The sequence below is a fragment of the Corylus avellana genome, chromosome ca7 (assembly GCF_901000735.1).
Source record: "Corylus avellana chromosome ca7, CavTom2PMs-1.0".
Lineage (NCBI taxonomy): Eukaryota > Viridiplantae > Streptophyta > Magnoliopsida > Fagales > Betulaceae > Corylus > Corylus avellana.
Window position 1 is genome coordinate 6258931 of NC_081547.1, and position 20432 is coordinate 6279362.

The following is a 20432-nucleotide window of genomic DNA, read 5'->3' on the forward strand; positions in this document are numbered from 1 at the left end:
AACTTCAGATGGCTCTATGACATTGTTTTCTCTCTTCTCAAGAACCTCAATTACTTGAAGTGGTCCATTAACTTTTGGTAACTCTATCTTTTTGGCTCCTGGGCTTACAAGGTGAGCTGAATGATATCCTTGTTGCTTAAGCCTTGCCTCTTCTTGAACAAGTATCCTGGTTAATTCATTTACATTCCACTTATCCTTATAAGAATTGTACTGAATTTGAATTAGCTCATACTGAGGAGGCAATGAGTTGAAAATAAATTGCACGAGAAGGAACTCATCCACATTCATCCCAAGAGCCTTTAATTTAGTAGTTAAATTTGTCATTTCAATGATATGCTCATGCATCCCACATACAATCAAATTTCATGGTGGTAAGTTCAGCCACCAATGTCCCTATAAGAGACTTGTCAACCGATCGAAAACGTACTTCCACGTTTTTGAAGAATTCTTTAGCACTATCACATTTAGGAAGAATTGATTTAATATTATTCACTATACTCATTTGCATAAACATAATGCTCAATCTATTTGATCACTCCCATGACTTGTATTTAGCCTTTTTTTCTGCACTACTTGAGTTAGTAATAGCAGGCGGTTTGTTAGTCCGAAGAGCCAAATCAAGATCCCAAACACCAAGGTAAAACTGAACTTGTTCAGACCACACTGAGAAATTCCTTCCATCAAGAATCGGAACTGAGGCTGCAATTAAATTAATGCTCGCTATATTAATGCTTTGAGTTATTAAACATAAAATAATAATTTAATAAATAGTAATTAAGTAGTATTATTGTAATTCGTATTTGGGTGGAAATTACAATACATAAAATTTAATCAATATAGTGATTCGTTTTCGCCTCTTAGGAATAATTAATAATGCATCTGTAATTCGATAAGTATGTTACTTTTGGTTATCTGGTTCAAACTCTCAATTAAGGATACATATTAATTATTCTTGTTGAAGTATAATGAAGCTCAATGTTTAAATATGAAGAAGCTCTAATACCATGTTGAAGTTTGTAAGGAGATCTAAAATATGAAAATAATAGAGGAAGCAAGAGAGAGAAAAGAGAGCCAAAGAATTACGGTTATGTTCACCACTTTGAATGGCCCCTATGGCTACATTGTGCTCATAAACTTAATTATTTACTGTAGATAAGATTATCAAGCTTTGTTGGCAATATCGTTTCAAATATGCTAAAAATTTCTATATATGTTCAAAGAAATTATAGAACAATTAAGTAAAGCATAAATCAAATTTGTTGAGGAGAAACAAAAACATGAGTACTAATATATATGTATGTAATATTCAATAAATAAACTAAATAAATTAAAGGACATACGTGAATTCATTCGAAGAAAATAAGCCTCATTGGCTTTCCAGCCCATGTTCTCAACCAAGTCCTCCACAGCAACCTTGATCACATCTTTTCGAACGCAAAAATCATTTGCATACCTAATCATACAGTACATCAAGACGGATCCAGCCGCTACCATAGCAACACCAACAGGGGTTGAGATTAGCCACATGAGACGAAAAGAAACAGTGGCAACACGTGTGACACCAAGGAAGGAAGTGGCTTGACCTCCAGGTTTTTTCTTTCCGCCTGCTACCTGAAGACCCGTTTTGCAATAAAGCGCAAAGTTTTCGCAGTTGTTTGAAAGGACATCATAATTGCCAAATCCATATTGAAGAAGATACAAGGCTCGGTGGATAACTTGTTCTGGTGGGTCTGATTTTGCAATGGAGCATGTGCCACCCCGCACCTAAACTCCATATTTGAAACGATACAGAGATCCATTTCCAAGGAAACAATCCAGGCAAGAACGGAGTACACCACTGTTGGGTTGCCTAAACCCACATTCCGGATAGGAAGAGCAGATCACTCCTGACTTATTACATAAGCTAGAATCAGAACATATCCAAGTGCTTGAATTTGAATTTCTCTCAGGACTAAAATGGACCACCTGGTTACCCCCAACAAATATACCTGCAATTAATTCAACATATATCTCATGATTTAATTATGCAGCAAACAGAATTAATAAGAAGATTGAACTAAGCAGTAAAAGAATCCTCGTGTTTGAGGATGATGAAGACAAATTTAAGATGATGACTTCCACATTCAGATCATATGCACCCTCCCTCTTAACTTGTTTGAGTTATATATGTGAATCAAGAATTCTAAGAAATTGCACAATTTCTATATATCTCAGCAATATTTTAAATCATTTTGATGAATCTCTGCCAAAAGCTCTGCAAATGAATGGCATGTTGCAAGAAATCACATTCATGTGTTGAGATGAATTTGGCTTTTTTTTTTTTCCTGGTCTGACAAACAACCTTAGAAGATGTCATAATGGCGAGATTTTGTGTTTTCAATTGAATTTAATGATGAACATGTTTAGCAATAAATGAGGAATGAATGATGCATTATTCTAGAAACAACTGTTGAGACAATGTTTTTTTATTTTTATTTTTTTTGAGTAAGTAACGTGCGCTTTAGATTTATTGCATAACTTGCAAAGCAGATAAGTCTGCTTGCAAAAGGTCACGTATACATGCCGGTGGGTTATAAAGCCACACCATTTGAACATTTTCAGTTACCGCCAATCTAGCTAAAGTATGAGCCACCTTGTTCTCCTCTCTACGTACAAATCGCATTTTCCAAGCCGGTATGGCCCGTAAAGACGAACGTATATCCGCAATCAGTTGTCCCCTGCTACTCTCATCCGGATCTTCTGAATTTACCGCCGCTATTACAGTTTTTGCATCTCCTTCCAGTTGAACTTGATTTAGTCCCATCTCCAGGCATAGCTGCACTGCCAACAGGGCCCCCATTGCTTCTGCCGCTGCAGGTTCCAGAAAGCCAGGTCTTGTCTGACAGCGTGCAGCCCACATGTTGCCCTGGTGGTCGCGAATAACAGTCCCTAGCCCCACTTGTCCCCGCTTTAGGTCCACCCCGGCGTCCCAGTTGGCTTTAAACCAACCGTAAGGGGGCGCTGTCCACATTGTTGCTGGAGTTTCTGCCATTGATGCCCTGTCTATTTTCTTTCTGTCTGTTAGTGTTTGGAACATTGCCGTCGCCTGAAGAGCCTGTTGAGCAAGATACGTCGGGTGTGTAAAAAACCCATTATGAATAAAATCGTTCCTCCTAAGCCATATTCGCCGAGCTAGGCCCACAAATTGGAGAAATTCAACCCGATCACACCTGGTATACATTCCTTCAACCACCTGTTGAGACAATGTTAAAATAAATAGAAACGCCACCCCCACCCCAAAAAAAAGGAAAAAGGAAAAGACAAACAGACAGACCCAGTATCATGAATCAGATAAGGAACAATTATATGAACATGTTGATGATCGTCATCTCTTAATCATAGAAAAACACACACACACACACAGACCATGGTGAGAATAGATGAAGGCAGCTCTGTAGGCGTAGATGTGGTCTCCGGGCTTGATCTCACTTCTCCTCACTCTGCTGGTCAGCACATCCATCTCCCTTTTTCTCTCTCTCTCTCTCTCTCTCTGCTATGCTTTACTCTCTAAATCCACCGAATGTAAACTAAGGCTCTGCTGTTCAGGGATGATCCTGCATGTTTTCTTGAACTTTTCCACTTACATTGACTGTATGGTTGAAGTCCACGGCAATTCATGTAAGAGAAAGCGACGACGTTTCCTCATGGGAAAGGAATTGTATGGACCTTGGAATCTTTGCTTCGTTTCTAAGTTGTTCCTTTATCGTACCATGTTTTTTGCTCCTTTAATTTATTTCTCTATCTAAACTTATTGTTTGTAATCAAAGAGCGTCTTTTTACTTTCTTTCTTTCTTTCTTGTTTTTTTTTTTTTTTTTTTGGGTTGGAAACTTGGAAATTGGAAGCATCTTTTTACTCATACACTTCTTGTGGTCCATGGGGAATGAATAAGAATTATAAACCCAGCTTAGGAAGAGGCCTACAGTAATTATTAGCCATAGATTGCTGATACTAGATTGTCAAGAGAAGGAGCATCGATAGAATGAATATATAAGGGAAAATATATGCAAATACATCCATCAACCGCTGAATAATGAAGCACAAGCCATAAATTAATTTGTCTTTTTCACTACAGTGCATTGTGGGATAAGGATTCTATCATTGTTTTACGAAATGCTAGAAAGCAGCACTTGGTTTAATACATGTTTTAGAAAATTTTTATAATGTGATATTATGTACATCGTTTAATGCACCTTTCAGCATTTAGGTGGTTTATTTTTGCAATATGCAAAATTTAGTTTGATTTTTCTGTGTTTAAATTGATCATTAGCATATACAATACAAAGGAGCCCTCAATGAGATTAAGTGAAAAATCCGATTTTCATTTATTATTTCATTTAATTATGGTGATTTTCACTGTCACCTCACGAAATTAGTATTTGAAAGTATATGTAGCATTCCTAAACTAAAAATATGTATTTATGAGGAAACAATGGCAAGTCAAAACCAAAAATAAAAAATGTTGCAAACTGATCATTAGTTTCCAAGAAAGCAGTCATATACAAAGCATTACAATTTTTTTTTTTTTTTTTGCTTACGAAAATTTCATCAATGGAATGAAATGTAGTGACCCAATACAACCCGATCACAAACAGTTTAATACAATTCATTTATACGAACCATCACAACCATGAGATAACCATTAAGATTAAGTTTAGACAAAGAAACAAAATTTCGAGAAATAGAAGAAACATAAAGGGTCTAAAAAAACTCTATGTAACAACAAGTATTTAGAAACAAACGAAGGTTATGATGGCAACAACCGAAACTTTAACTTCATTTTCATTTGGGTTCAAGGTCTGGATGGTAAGGAAGTCCTGCACCGAATTAGAAACATGAACAGTAGAACATGAGTCAATCTACCAAGTATTAGAAAGAACTTTCGTAAGATTTGATTTGAAATATATGCAAGTTAAAGACTTACCTTTCTTTTCGAACCATGCCCTGCGTTTGTTGCAATTTTTCTGATAATGTCCAAAGTTTTTGCAGAAATAGCATTGGACATTCATGTGTTGTCTCTTCTTATGAACCGGTACATTAACTTTAGGTGGCTCTATGACTCTGTTTTGTCCCTTCTCATGACCATTAACTTGAGGTGGCTCTATGACATTGTTTTGTCTCTTTTCATGAACCTCAATTACTTGAGGAGGTCCATTAACTTCAGGTACTTCAATCTTTGTGACTCCTTGACTTACAAGGTGAACTGAATGATGTCCTTGTTGCTTAAGCCTTGCCTCTTCTTGAACAAGTATACTGGTCAATTCATTTACATTCCACTTATCCATATAAGTGTTGTACTGAATTTGAATTAGCTCATACTCAGGAGGTAATGAGTTGAAAATAAATTGCACGAGAAGGAGCTCATCCACATTCATCCCAAGAGCCTTTAATCTAGTAGTTAAATTTGTCATTTCAATGATATGCTCATGCATCCCATGTGTACCATCAAATTTCATGGTGGTTAGTTCAGCCACCAATGTTCCTGTAAGAGACTTGTCAACCGATCGAAAACGTTCTTCCATGTTGTTGAAGAATTCTTTAGCATTATCACATTCAAGAAGAGTTGATTTAATATTATTCACTATACTCATTTGCATAAACATAATGCTCAATCTGTTTGATCGCTCCCATGACTTGTATATAGCCTTTTCTTCTGCACTACTAGAATTAGTAATTGCAGGCGGTTTCTCAGTCCGAAGAGCCAAATCAAGATCCCAAACACCAAGGTAAAACTGAACTTGTTCAGACCACTCTAAGAAATTCGTTCCATCAAGAATCGGAACTACAGCTACAATCAAATTAATTCTCACTATATTAATGCTTTGAGATATCAAACATAAAATAATAATTTAAGAAATATTAAGTAGTATTAATACTGCAATTCATATTTCGGTGAAAATTACAATACATTAAAAAATTTAATCAATATAGTAATTACTTTTCACCTCTTAGGAATAATTAATAATGCATATGTAATTCAATAGGTGTGTTACTTTTGGGTATCTTGTTCAAACTCTTAATTAAGGATATATATTAATTATTCTTGTTGAAGTATAATTAAGCTATGCTACAATGTTTAAATATGAAGAAGCTCTGATACCATGTTGAAGTTTGTAGGGAGATCTAAAATACGAAATAGTAGAGAAAGCAAGAGAGAGAGACAGAGAATTACGGATGATTCAGTGTTAGACACCTATTTTCATCACTTTGAATGGCCCCTATGGCTACATTGTGCTCAAATTAAGTTGATTATTTACGGTACATAAGTCCCTATGTATAGTCGAATAAGTTGACCTAAACCTAAATCGACTTATACAAGAAAAAATAAATCGACATATACTAGGAAATATAAATCCAATCGTATAAATATTAGAATATATTCTAACAATTCTAGTTTAGTTTATCAATCACTTGAAAGATGGTGCACCTTTGGACCAATCCAAAATATTCTGGTGATTAAAAAATGGTTTAAAAATAAAAAATTAAAAAAAAAAATAACTGAAATGTCATATTTGGGATATGAGCATTAAGTTATAAACATAGGATTTCAAATCTATGAATCTTTCTAGCTGAGTCACTTTGATAATCACCAAACTATTTCATAATATAAATATCAATTCGAAACAATAATATTAATGCAAAGGGAATAGTCATAATATATCATTAACATTGATTAACATAAATATTCATGCTTACTCCGATAGAATTACCAAGTTCAGAAAATAAAAGGACATACCAGCATTCTTTTGAAGAAAATAAGCCTCATGGGCTTCCCAGCCCATGTTCTGAACCAAGTCCTCCACTGCAACCTTGATCACATCATCTCGAACGCCAAAATCATTTGCATACCTCATCGTACAGTACATCAAGACGGACCCAGCCGTTACCGTAGCAATACCAACAGGATTTGGTACTAGCCACTTGAGAGGAGAAGAAACAAAGGCAGCCCATGGGGCACCAAGGAAGGAAGTGGCTTGACCTCCAGCTTTTTTCTTTCCGCCTACTACCTGAAGACCAGTTTTGCAATAAAGCGCAAAGTCTTCGCAGTTGTTTGAAAGGACTTCATAATTGCCAAATCCATATTGAAGAAGATACAATGCTCGGTGGATAACTTGTTCTGGTGGGTCTGATTTTGCAATGGAGCATGTGCCACCCCGCACCTGAGCAAAGAAAAATGTTCGAGTAACTCCATATTCGAAACGATACAGAGATCCACTTCCAAGGAAACAATCCAGGCAAGAACGGAGAACACCACTGTTGGGTTGCCTGAATCCACATTCGGGATAGGAAGAGCAGATCACTCCTGACTTATTACATAAGCTAGAATCAGAACATATCCAAGTGCTTGAATTTGAATTTGTGTCAGGACTAAAATGGACCACCTTGTTATCCCCAACAAAGATACCTGCACAATTTCTATATATCTCAGCAATATGTTAGATCATTCTGATGAATCTCTGCCAAAGCTCTGCAAATGAATGGGGCATGTTGCAAGAAATCGCATTCATGTGTTGATGAGATGAACAACCTTAGAAGATGTCTTGTGTTCTCAATTGAATTTAATGATGAACATGTTCAGCAATAAATGAGGATTAATGAATGATGCATTATTCTAGAAACAACCGATCCATGTTAAAATAAATAGAAAAAACAGAGAAGATGCAGTAGTAGATATTTTCACATTTTTGTAAACCCCGGAGAAAAAAAAAAAAAGAAAGGGAAAAGGCAGACAGATCCAGTGTCATGAATCAGATAAGGAACAATTATACGAACATGTTGATGATCGTCATCTCTTAATCATAGAAAAACACACACACACGCACTACAGACCGTGGTGAGTATAGGTGAAGGCAGCTCTGTAGGTGTAGATGTGGTCTCCGGGCTTGATCTCACTTCTCTCCACTGCGTTGTTCAGCACACCCATATCCCTTTCTCTCTCTCTCTCTCTCTCTCTCTCTCTGCTATGCTTTATTCTCTAAATCCACAACATCTAAGCTAATGCTCTGCTGTTCAGGTACGATCATCCTACATTTTTTCTTTAACTTTTCCTCTTTTCTTTTTTTTTTTTAAATCCTTTTACTTTCTCCTCTTAATTTGACTGCGGTTGCTTAGCCATAATAATAAGGTCTATGTGACATAACTCCGTTACTTTTTCTTTTCTTTTATTTTTTGGACATGAACTCCGTTACATCTAAGTCCTAATGTAAGGGAAAGCGAAGCCATTTCCGAGAGGAAAGGAATTTTATGGACCTCGGATTCTTTTCTTTGTTTCCAACTTGTACCTTCATCTCACCCCCACCTTTTTTGCTTCTTCTCTTTTGTTCTTAATCAATATTTATGGATTCCCACTATGTCTATATGTGATTAAAAATTGCTGGAGAGTGGATATTATCATCAAAAAGTTATTAACTATCTTGTTTTTCACAATAAACTTTGTGCTGCCAAGTTATTCAAAACCCATTTCAGTATTAATGAGTATTATCACGGAAGATAAATGAAAAGCTTTTTTTGCTACTTAATAATTAAGTGATAAATTTTAAAGTGTATTTTCTAGAATGATGTAGTTATTAATTTTCTTCTTTTTGTTTTGAGTGATGTAGTGAGGAATTTATGTAAGTTTGAATGTGAGGGGACTCATTTGCACATGATGAATGACACATGTCATTCTCTCATTGTTTAGTCTTTATGCCTTATCATCTTCTATCTTGGTCATCTAACAATCACTACCCTCATTCAACCCACTTCATATTTCAATACAACTTTACACCTTTGCATGAGACATTATTATAATTTCTTATCCAAATTTGTTGTTCTTTCTTGATCACATGAAAAGTCACACCTATCTCTTTTTTTTTTTTTTACATGTTTACATAAGAGGGGGGAGGGGGGGACTCGAATTAGTGTCTAGTGACCTCCGCTTCATAAGGCGTGAGTCTTAGCCAATTAAGCTACATCTTGGGGACACCAGTCTTATTAGTTAAGTGCGGAAATACTCTAGAATCCTTGAATATACACATGTACGAAAAGAATTTTTTAAAAAAAAAACAATGGTTTAGCTTGTTTCCCTCAACATAGATACCTGCAAATTCAATATGGTTCATGATTTAGCTTGACCCAAAAAAAAAAAAAAAAACAGTATCATGAATCAGATAAGGAACAATTTTGCAAACATGTTGAAGATCTACACAACAGCAATCTTCTATTTCAAGAATAAAAATGTTAGAATATAATGGGATTTGATTTCACATTTGAATCTAATTGATTGTAGCCAGTTTTCCATCCTTAATGGTACGTGTTGTAGATTTTAATTTTTAATTTTTTTCTTTTTCTCCTCTCATCAGTCATCATTCTGTGATATGTGAGAATCTATTTTTCTTTTTTTTCTTTTTTTTCTTTTTAAAAAACAATGGTCTGATTTTGAGAAAGTCGGCGTAATGTTTTCTTTTGATACCCTGATTGGTCACTGGAATCAGAGGCTGCAACAGTTGATTGAACCCTTTCATGCCTTTGACTCTTGTCGTCTGTGTCATTCTTTGACGTTTCAGTCGTTCTGGGCTTGTGGGAAGTCTTTTCTTTTGTCTTGTTAAACACTGTTGTGTGTGTGGGTCATTTAAGCTCCTAAAAATAAAATTAAAAATTTATATCGATTGAGGAAAGAAAAAAAAAGGCCAAATTGACTATATTTGGTTCATGTGACCCATTTTTCCACCATTTGTTAGCCCAATCGTTTGGCTTTTGTTAGTCTTATTTCATGAAGCATGCCTAGATCACTAGCAGCATATCCAATCATTTAAAAAAAAATTAAGGAATAAAACTATTTTTTAATTTTCTATCCAAATATACCATATAATAGATTCCGTTTTTTTTTTTCTTTATTTCATAAATATATATATTTTCTCTCAATCTCTCTCTTATCCGTCTTCTTTTTCTCCTCCCCCCCCCCCCCCCCCTCAGTATTTTAATCTCTCTCTCTCCCTCTTCTCTCTCGTTTTCGTTGATTTTTGGGTTTGGGAATTGGGGGTTGAAGGAAGATGAGGTTTTTTTTTCCTGAGCAGATGGAATATGAGTGTTTTTTTTAGGAGGTTTGAAGATGAGTTGGTAAATCAAATGAGGGTTTGGGTATTGGAGGTTGAAGGAAGGTGAAGCGTTTTTGGAAGGAGACAAAGATAGGCGTGAGAGAAAGAAAGACGTGTGGGCGAGGAGAGATAAAAGTTTTTGTGAATAAATTATTGGGTTAGGTAGCTACACTATTTCTCAATACATTAAGAAACTCGGAACACGTAGTCATCTAAAGGCTTAGGTCAAATATAGGGACTTTGATATGGGTGAGTTTTTATGGAATTTTTTTTAGATTTTTCCTATATATAAAAGGGAATGGGTTTTAGAATATCTCTGCTAGTACTCTTATTTAACGCCGATAGTTGGCCCTATTTTTTGGCTCATAGTTTGTCCCGTTGTGGCCCATTTTCAGCCTAGTGTTGTTAAAGGCCTGTTCCCGGTCCTTAGATATAATGGACAGATGAGATTTAAAGGTTTGAGAAACTCTAATTTCCATGCTCGAAGTATTAATTCAGCCCTTCATGCCCTTGACAGACCATTTCAAGTGGCACATTAGAATTACACGACTTCATTACAACATATAGAACACCACCCATTGTCACAACTTTTTCACTTAATCTGCAATGAGAGCATTGTTCTCAACAACATTTCATGCACATCACAAGACTGCAAAGCATTGTACAACAACTAACAAATTTATGAGGGAAAGGAGGAGACGAGCGGGGGGAAAGAGGCACAGCATCAGGACTTCACTTACCAATGTCAACAAAAGCTGATAAACACTAACCATAAATAATCTACACAACAGCTTTCGATGCACAAGGATGAAATGTCGCATCATAAGGCAATCAGTTGGTTAGAAGCCTCACTGTCATCAGCTACTTCCTCATGATGGCCTGCCCAACCCAGGTTCACAGCCAAGTCCTCCACTGCCACCTTGATCACATCGGTTCGAACCCCAATATCAGTTGCATACCTGCTCATACAGTACATCCCAGCCGTCATCGTAGCCACGCCAACAGGACTTGGCATCAGCAACTTCAGAGGAGAAGAAAGAATGGCAGCCAATGGGGCACCAATGATAGAAGAGGCTTGACCACTTCTTCCAACCCCAAGTCTGTCTACTATCAGAAGACCAGTTTTGCAATAAAGTGTGAAGTCTTCACAGTTGTTTTGAAACACATCATAATTGCCAAATCCATTTTGAAGAAGATACATTGCTCGGTGAATAACTGTTTCTGGTGGGTCAGATGCTGCAGTGGAGCATGTGCCGCCCCGCACCTTAGCAAGGAAAACTGATGGAGTAACTCCGTATTCGAAACAATACAGAGATCCATTTCGAAGGAAACAATCCAGGCAAGAGAGGATTACGCCACTGTTGGGTTGCCTAAATCCACAGTCGGGAAAGGTAGGACACGATGATGGGAGGCTCAATGTTGAATCATAAAAGTCAGAATCAGAAGATGTACCAGTGCTTGAATTCAAATTTCTCTCAGGTCTAAAATGGACCACCTTGCTTCCTCCAACAAAGATACCTGCATATTCAATATAGCTCATGATTAAGCTTGATCAAACAACAAAAGGGGTCAACTAAAAGCCATTGAGATTATTTTCAGCTGTTTGAAAGGTTGTTTTGTTAAGGTAATGTTATATTCGTTAACAGAATAAAAGGTGACCGCATTAACCAGTACAGCTTTATGAGGAAGTGAATGAGGAGCACAGAATATATGGGCTTGGAATTGATGCTAAATTAGGGGAAACAAACATTGGGACTAACATGTGGAAAATTTGAAGGATGATATATATCAAATTTTCATTTTATACTTCTACATCTACTAGAGTGCAATAGACAGGTCACCACTATATTAAGCCATGCAAAGCTGATCAATATTTCAAGTAGCATGTGGTCCAATGTTTCACCCCAAATGCATACAAATACATCATTACAGGCCATAAAAAGCAGATTAGTGTAAATGCAACCCCTGAATAATGAAGTGCAAGCAATAAAGTGACAGCTTTACTGATCTGAACTAACATTACACATAAATTATACAATACTCTGGTGTCTGCTGATCCTGGTATGGGGTTCTAACCCTTCAATATTCCAATAATATAACCTTGATTTTCACAATTAAACATTAGAACTTACATCTTCATGAAGTTATACAAATCCTTCGAACTCCATTTGCAGCTATTGAATTATTTAACAAAGTTGCTTAGGTTGCAAAATAATCATCGATTGGTTGGTAGAGATTTCCATTGAAAGTGCACTTGACTAACAACCCACTGGAGGGGAGAGAGGAGGGGAGAGAGGAGGCATCTATATTTCTCATTAGCTATCTTCTGTGCATATTATGTTCTGTTAGAGAACACATATAGAATTCTACATAAATAAAATCTGAAAATACAAATAGCCAGATGTGCTATTGCGTTGGGAACACCCTTATTAAATCAATCCGCACTAGTGACTGTCTTTGATGTGCTCTTTTGCTTTAATGTGCCCTATCACTTAGAACCTACTACAAGACTCCATTTGACTATCTTCATAGTGAATGTAATATTAATTCCTTAACTTATCCTACATAATCACAGTAACCAAAAGAAGTGTTACCAATACATAGCAAAGTATGTACTTAAAATTAATCCCAATACTCCTACTCAGAGTGCAGCATGAAACATGACTGCAGAAGTCAACGGAAGCATTCTTCCAATTGCAGAAGAGTTCGACAACCATCCATCTATTTGACAAGAAATTGCAGCATAGAAAAGAATCTGAAAACTTGGTCTACTAGAGCAATTCATGCCTTCCTTGCAAAAGCCAATGGATGCAATAATCAATGAATCCACTAATGCACAAAGACAAACTTGCAAGAAAAGTAAATCCGCATTCCAATTCCAAAACACACAAAGCGATGGTCAATTTCTGGACATCATGATATACGGCAGAAAGATTAACAGGGTTATCACATAATTCGACGGGACCCATCAAACATTTTGGTGGATTACAATTTACGATTCAGCTATTGTAAAAGACGACCCAGCACAACATTCAACAAACAGGTATTATTAGGGGGGGAAATAGTTAAACCCAGAAAGCATGTTGACAATTGACACAAACAAAACCAAAATTTCATGATAAACCCACATTTCATAATTCTGGGGGACAAAAAGAAAAACCAAAATGAGAACTCCCGAAAGCAAATTGACACAAACAAAACTCTGAGAGACCCCCAACAAAATAATAATAATATTAATAATTTTTTTTTTAAAAAAAAAAAAGACCGACCTAGTATCATGAATCAGATAAGGAATCCACATTGCAGAATTTTGCAAACATGTTGATGATTGTCTTTTCTTAATCATAGAAAACACACACATAGAGAGTGAGATAGATTGAGATAGAGAGACCGTGGTGGGAGTAGGTGAAGATAGCTCTGTAAGTGTAGATGTGGTCGCCGGGCTTGATCTCACTTCTCTCCACTCTGTTGGAGAGCAGACCCATCTCCCTGTTTCTCTCTCTGTGCTATGCTCTACTCTCTAAATCCACAGCATGTACATACGGTCGCTATAAATGTGACACTGCAAAATGAAACCCAAATCTGAGAATGATTTTGGAAGAAATACACACAAAATAAAACATGGATATGGGTGCGGCAATCATTGATTGGCTGAACAAAAAGAATCGGCTCAACGACCTTTACCAATACCAATATAAAAGGTCATCATCATTGAAGGTGATGAGGTCGATCCTGCATGTTTTCTGTTATCTTTCCTTTCTTTCTTTTTTTTTCCTCTTAAATTGACTCTGTGGCTGCTGACAATAATAAGGTCTTTGTGCCATAATTCCCGTTACATAGAAGTCTACGGCAATTAATCTAAGGGGAAGCGACGCCGTTTCTGGGCGGGGAAAGGAATTTAATGCACCTCGGATTCCTTGCTATGTTTCCAAGTTATGCCTTTATCTCACATCCTACCTTTTTAACCTTTTTTTAGAAAAAAAATAAATAAATACAAAGCCAGTGGAGCGCCATATCCACGTGCTGGACCCCCCCACGTAAAGTAGGAGAGTGGACGTTGTCATTAAAAAGCTGCAGTCTAGACTCTAGATATAGATTGACCGCCGTAAGCCGTAATAGTGTGTTTGCTATTGCAATTTTATTGATTAAAAGTGTAATTTTAAATTAAATTAAAAATAATAATAATTGTATTTTAAAGAAAAGAAAAAATTTACTTTACACTCTTAAAGTTTCAGGAATTTTTTAAATTAAACCCTAATATTTAAAAATTAGTAATGTATATCCTAATGTTTCAAAAATTTTTGTCTAGTTGGACAAAAATCATCTCACGTGAGATTTTGATACCCTCTATTTTAATTTTGCCCTCATTAAAACCTATGAAATTGCATAATTACCCTCAATAAATTGAAAATAATTACGTAATTTTATAGATTTTAATGAGGACAAAATTGAAATAAAGGGCATCAAGTGAGATGATTTTTGTCAAATTAGACAAAAATTAGTAACAGAAAGTCTGAATTAAAAAATTTTGAAAAATTAGAAAATACATTACAAATTTTTAAACATTAAAATTCGAATTGAAAAATTCTTGAAATTTCATAGGTAAAGTAGGGTTAAATAAGTATAAATCTGAGTCAAATTAGGATCTTTTGATACAGAGGTATTTCCGTCATTGTATTGACTTTTCTTTATTTTTCCAAGTATTTCCATGCAAATTCTACATCACAATACATCTGTTACACTGCTGAAATTTATTGAGCTTAAACAATACTCGCATTCTGTAGTTTTCCTCTCGTTTTTCATTTTACAGAATTTACATGAATGACACCTCAACAATTTGAACACGCATCTTAATCTAGAATAAAGAATAGATAACCATCAATCTAAAAAACTAATATGATACCTTTTGATAACCCTCTTCACAATTAATACTCTTTAAAGATATTCCAATCATAGATTTTCACGTCGAAGCTTGGATCTGCTTCTAGCAATTGCCTTAGTTCGTTGGCACTGCAAGCATCCTTGGCAAGCAACAATGCAAAACCCCCACCACCAGCACCCACAAGCTTGTAGCCATTGCAGTAAGGGTCAGCAAATGAAAAGAGGCGGTCGACAAACTGGTTGCTGCAGTAAGGGTCAAGTTCCTGATGCAACCTCCAAGCCTCCAACATTATTTCCCCCAACTCATCAATGTCACAGTTCATTAGAGCTTCCCTTCCAATCTTTGCCAATTCTGCAAGACGCTTGATACTAGACACAAGAAGGTTATCTCGTCGAAGATATCTAGTTACCACTTTCTGCAAAACTTCGTGTGCAAGTCGAACCTGCACAGAATTTGTATGAGCATCATGACTTGAGCTTAGACAAGCAAAACAACAGATGCAATCAAAGAGCCACATGTACTTTTATCTTCACCATTTCTTTCTTTATATATAGTTTTAGTATCCTGAAAGACATTTTATGGAAATGAGAATAAAAGTGGATAAATACTTACTTGACCAGTAAATACCACAAGTAAGCGTTGCTGCAACTCTAGAGTCAGCTGAGGAGAAGCTAGGAGGGGAATGACTTGAAGCCGCAATGGAATTCCAGGAAAACTTGCGGTAAATTTTATTCCAGGGTACAGACCTCCAATTTGATCCTGCCAACCACCTCCTGTTCCCATAAGCTGCTCTAATACCAAAACAAGTCTAGCAACATTTTCATTACTGTCATCCCCATCAGTTATCTGGAGAAGTCCTTTCACAACAGCAGCAGCTAAGATGCTAGAAGTCCCCAAGCCACTACCACGAGGGACATTGGCCCATGTCCTGATTAGCAAGCCCATGGACAAAAGCATGTTATCATGAATAATGCCAGTCACAACTAATGCAGATTTGACGAGCCGAAATGGATCATCGCTTTCAAATGGAGCGGAAATAGAGGTAAGATCTTCAACATGAAACTGGTTTCCAGCATCATCGCTTATTGATACTCCAGCTGTTTCTGTTGTCTCTATGATGGCGCCAATGGGAAGAGAACCTTCCAGATTGATTGCCATATTCAGAACACAACCAGAACGCTCTAAGCTCCATGGAGGAGTATCACTCCAACCCCCAACAAAATCTACACGAACAGGTAATTCAACCTTTATCATTCTAGGGTGGAAAGATCTATCAACACAGCCATCAAACTTCTTGTTCTCATATGCTGAACCAGACACGTTGCTGGGAGACTCCAAGAGATGTTCTACAAACCACAAAGAAAGTTGTGTAAATCACTGGCCCTTAAAAATCAAGAGCATAACATAATAGCTCCAACAGAATACTAAAATTATAAATATACCATATATTTTGATAGATGTGAAATAACTACTTAAAAAGGAAGGACAATGGAAGAAACACAAGTCTCTTCAGAACTTTTTTAAGTGATAATTTCAGTGATGTGTTGATATTGCCCAGTTTTGTCATCAGTAGTTCTTTCTCAATTAATATAACTTGACAATATTAACAACATGAATCTTTAATCTACCTTTAAAACCATATCTTACTGCCGAAGCCGTTTCATCAGCAACCGCAGCCCAAACATTGTGCTCCAACTCACATGCTCTTGCTTCATCTCTGCATGCTCGAAGCAGATCAACTTGCACCTGGTATGCTCGACTTTTGGGAAGAATCCTAGAGTTCTGCTCCTGAAGTCTGGGACACATATCCAGAAAGTCCTTACATATTTTGACTCCTGAAACTTCCTTTTGAAGAATTTCTCTACACAATTGAGATAAGTTGCGTCCAAGCATGCCATAATTAATGCATGCTTGAGCAATTCCAGCTGCAAGATCTGCTTGATGATTACTGGAGCCTATACACATCTTTGTGAAGTCAATTGATCTATGCAACTCCTCCAAACTGACACGGCGCGCATTTTTCCATAAGGGAAGCAAGTAATTGGTTTTTTGGTCACTCAGGCCCATCAACCATGTTGCCAAAGTAAGCATTTCAAAGTAAGGGAGAATGGGGAATATCTTTGCATTCCATAAGCATTTGTCCTGCGTAACTGTCGAGGCCCACAGATCACTTTCTTGGATGCATAGATCATGAAAAAACTTCTTCCAGGGTTTCCCACAAAAAGTCCCATCCCTAGAAACTGAATTTTTTGGGTTATCATGGAGACCACAATACACAATAACTCTTTCAGTGCATCCTACTAACGGAACCTCCCAAAGGCAATGGCGATCAGGAAGCATGAACTTAAATGAATCTTCTGCTGTCCTCCCATTGTCTCCTGGGACATTGATACCAACAACTATAGATTGAGAACCAATTTGTATGCCGCTAGAAATGGATGAATCATATAGAAGAGAATCTTCCCCAACTGACACCCCAGGTGCAATTTTGCTTGAAAGAACAACAGCAGATGCTGCAATGTCAGAAACAGTTGTTGCTGGGATGGAACACAAGTGTCTTCGGCCAACAAGTCCTGGACCAGCCCCACTTAGGTGATCCAAAACTTCACTTGAGGTTCCAAAATGTAAGAACAACAAATCATCTGCAGTGGCAAAATAGAGCAAGGACAACACCAATATAGCAATTATATAAATTTTAAGAACAATAACAAGATTTAGATACTTGCAGCAGTGTTTAACATACAAGCACAATAGCTAAACATCTTGTTTTTTCCCAATCTGCTGACCAGTTCTTCACCCAAAGGCCGTCGTTGCAGCCACTCATGTTTCGCAGGTACCCAAGCTGCTACCAGATCTTCATATAAACTCATCTGCAGAAAATACAAGGAACATATATTAGAGTAAAAGATGTTGGCATTGCATTATATTGTAAGCATATCCATGACAAAACCATTCCTGTTGTGTTTTCCATGGTGTTCCTCTCTTCCAGTGAAACTAGACAAACTGCAGTTAATAGTCAGCATTGCAAGAATGAATCCAAGCATCTGGTTTACTTTCTATTCCTAAATTTAACTTGTCATATAGAGAGGTCACATCCTGTGAGCACTTAAAATAGTCCTACACAATGAGGCATCACAGACAAACTTAAGCAATAGTTTCCCTTTTTTCTCTTTTCCTTTCCCTGAGAAGATATACATGATGAAATTTTCTTTCTTATGATAGGTAAAAATATAAAATATTTACATGAATAAACATCAGTGCTTGCCTCTTTTCTGCTCTTCAGAAGCTCTGAAATCATTGGTTGGCAGGAACACGCAAGCTTAACAAGCTCCACCCAGGCTTGACCTCTAACTGCTATCATTCCTGTGTCAAGTAGTGTTCTACCATCATCAAGAATTGCCTTATTCTCATCAAGCTCGCGTATGCTGGGTTTTTGTAGAAGATTGTCAACTAAACTGACCAAAACACTTTTAGCCGTAATCCCACTTTGAGATGCCACAATGACACCATGGTTAGACGCAATATCTAGGGTGATTGGAACAGTGATGATGCAGGATGTGTCCTCTGGAAGTACCATGGTGGAGGCATCAAAACACGGAAGAACATCTCCAGTCATAATAAATATACCGCCTGCAAAGATTAAAAAAAAAAAAAAATGATCCTGTTAGTAACATCCATATACTGTAAGATGATATTTGAGACATCAAACAACCTTCTGAGCACCTAAAGCAATATACTTGTCCCATATGTAGCATGTGTGCAATTAACTTAGCAAAGATACAGATACTAATAATAATAGTTAATGTTATAAGTTAATCATTAATATGCGACCCAGATAAATAGAACTATTCATGTCAATAATATATACATATATCCGTACTCATGACAATATACATACACACAAACATACATATTCTAAAGGTTTCTACACATAGGAAAGTCAACTTTGAGTAATAAAATCCTTCTGATAACGATATTGCCAAGTTTCACTTAATGTAATAGACAGAACAAATAACCTTCATTTTTAAAGGCTTGTCTTGCACAAGAAGCAATGGCCAGTATATGGTCAAAAAGCAGTGGAACTGGCCCATCGGGGTCATCTGCTCCCAAAAACGGAAGCGGCAGAAAAACTTTTCCCATAGGATTTGCCCATGGGACCCTTTTAGAGTCACCTCCAGCATGAAGCAATAGTATATGCTTTTTGGCCATGAAGCTAACCATTGGCATGACGGGGACTTCATTGTTGGAACTGCCATTGTCTGTGGTTTCTGCCTGTTGATCATAAGCAACCATCAAAGCTAGCAATGAAAGAATTTCCCAAATGGCAACAAAGATTTGAAGTATTTATTTCCCATCCTCTCCCCCATAAGTAAGAGGAAAAATTTGGATTCTTATGTAATGCAGCAGCGCAGAAGACAACCATAGAACCTAATGTTCAAATAATTCCCAATACACAAAACAAAAGATAAAGGACGCATACTGGCACATTTAAGCGCCGTTAGTTGCTCCACAGATATCAAATGTGAAATGGCCCAATTGACCCATTATGAATTAGCACAGGATTTTCATTTATAATTATATCACCTATAATTGATGCAGGACGTAGAGTAAGGACTACAATATCATGAAAATGCCACTATTTCAAATTTGTTCACTACCCTTTGTATTACTCTGGCTCTTGAACTTATACAACCCCTTTCTTCCCCCAAATTCTTTTGCAGGGAGAGAGGAATGTGAGTGAGCACCCATAGTTTCCTTGACAGAACAACATCATATAAACCCCAAAGAAAATAAAAAAACACAAAAATGAACTCTATGTTTCTTTCAGCAGTACGATACGATCAAAATTATTATACGAATACGAGCCACAAAACGAGCTATAGTACACAGCCGAAGTCACGTACCACGGGGGCGAGATGGAGGCCGAGGTGCTGGTAATGCGCAGCGAGAGCGTGAATGGCGTGGAGAGTGGCGGCTCCGGAGCCGATCCGCTGGCCGTGGGGGTCGGGCACGGCTAGAGTGACGGTGGAGGGGGAGACGCGGCCCATGCGCTTGGCGCGCTCGAGCTGCCAGTCGTAGAGCTGGGCCTGCTCGGGGCTGGCGGCGGTGAGGACGATGGCGTCCCAGGTGGGGACCCTTGAAGGGTGCCTCACCGACAGCCGCAGATGGTACCAAGATTTCCGAAGCACTGTGTCCAAGTCAGCCTTCTTCTGTTTATATTTCCGTTTGGTTCTATAGAATCTGTTTTCTCGCGTGCCCTCCATCTCCGTATTTCCCAAGCAAGTGTCGGAAAATTTTGAGATCCGTTGCGCGGGGGAGTGCGAGTAGTGAGGACCGAGAAAGAAAGAGAGGAAAATGCGAAGAAATGTCTGAGATCTCTCCCACTCAGTAAAACCACCAAGATCATGAAGTGACGACTTCCCGGGTTAAAAAACCA

The 20432-nt window shown here is 37.3% G+C and overlaps 3 protein-coding genes and 1 pseudogene across 5 annotated transcripts; all 4 read right to left on the reverse strand.

Moving 5' to 3' along the window:
• Positions 1-532: 532 nt before the first annotated feature.
• On the reverse strand, positions 533-3674 carry LOC132186618 (protein LEAD-SENSITIVE 1-like; annotated as a pseudogene).
• Positions 3675-4611: 937 nt separating this feature from the next.
• LOC132187613 (uncharacterized) lies at positions 4612-8108 on the reverse strand. The gene is made up of 4 exons (XM_059601977.1): positions 7868-8108; positions 6774-7442; positions 4962-5825; positions 4612-4854 (listed from the first exon to the last, which is right to left on the reverse strand). Exons 1-4 carry the CDS (start codon positions 7959-7961, stop codon positions 4820-4822), a joined length of 1662 nt encoding a protein of 553 aa, XP_059457960.1. The 5' UTR covers positions 7962-8108; the 3' UTR covers positions 4612-4819.
• Positions 8109-10648: 2540 nt separating this feature from the next.
• On the reverse strand, positions 10649-13904 carry LOC132187614 (protein LEAD-SENSITIVE 1-like). 3 transcript variants are annotated; one of them, XM_059601981.1, is made up of 3 exons: positions 13804-13904; positions 13505-13675; positions 10649-11631 (listed from the first exon to the last, which is right to left on the reverse strand). In XM_059601981.1, exons 2-3 carry the CDS (start codon positions 13596-13598, stop codon positions 10934-10936), a joined length of 792 nt encoding a protein of 263 aa, XP_059457964.1. In that variant the 5' UTR covers positions 13599-13675; positions 13804-13904; the 3' UTR covers positions 10649-10933. The 3 variants fall into 3 exon arrangements, with proteins under 3 accessions (XP_059457964.1, XP_059457961.1, XP_059457963.1); XM_059601978.1 differs by having other exon boundaries at positions 13798-13904; XM_059601980.1 differs by having other exon boundaries at positions 13792-13904.
• An 841-nt stretch (positions 13905-14745) lies between these two features.
• LOC132187662 (bifunctional fucokinase/fucose pyrophosphorylase) lies at positions 14746-20378 on the reverse strand. Its single transcript, XM_059602052.1, has 7 exons — positions 19900-20378; positions 19012-19267; positions 18261-18625; positions 17739-17865; positions 16624-17637; positions 15608-16341; positions 14746-15437 (listed from the first exon to the last, which is right to left on the reverse strand). The coding sequence occupies exons 1-7, from the start codon at positions 20257-20259 to the stop codon at positions 15039-15041; spliced, it is 3255 nt and encodes a 1084-aa protein (XP_059458035.1). The 5' UTR covers positions 20260-20378; the 3' UTR covers positions 14746-15038.
• Between the last annotated feature and the right edge of the window lie 54 nt (positions 20379-20432).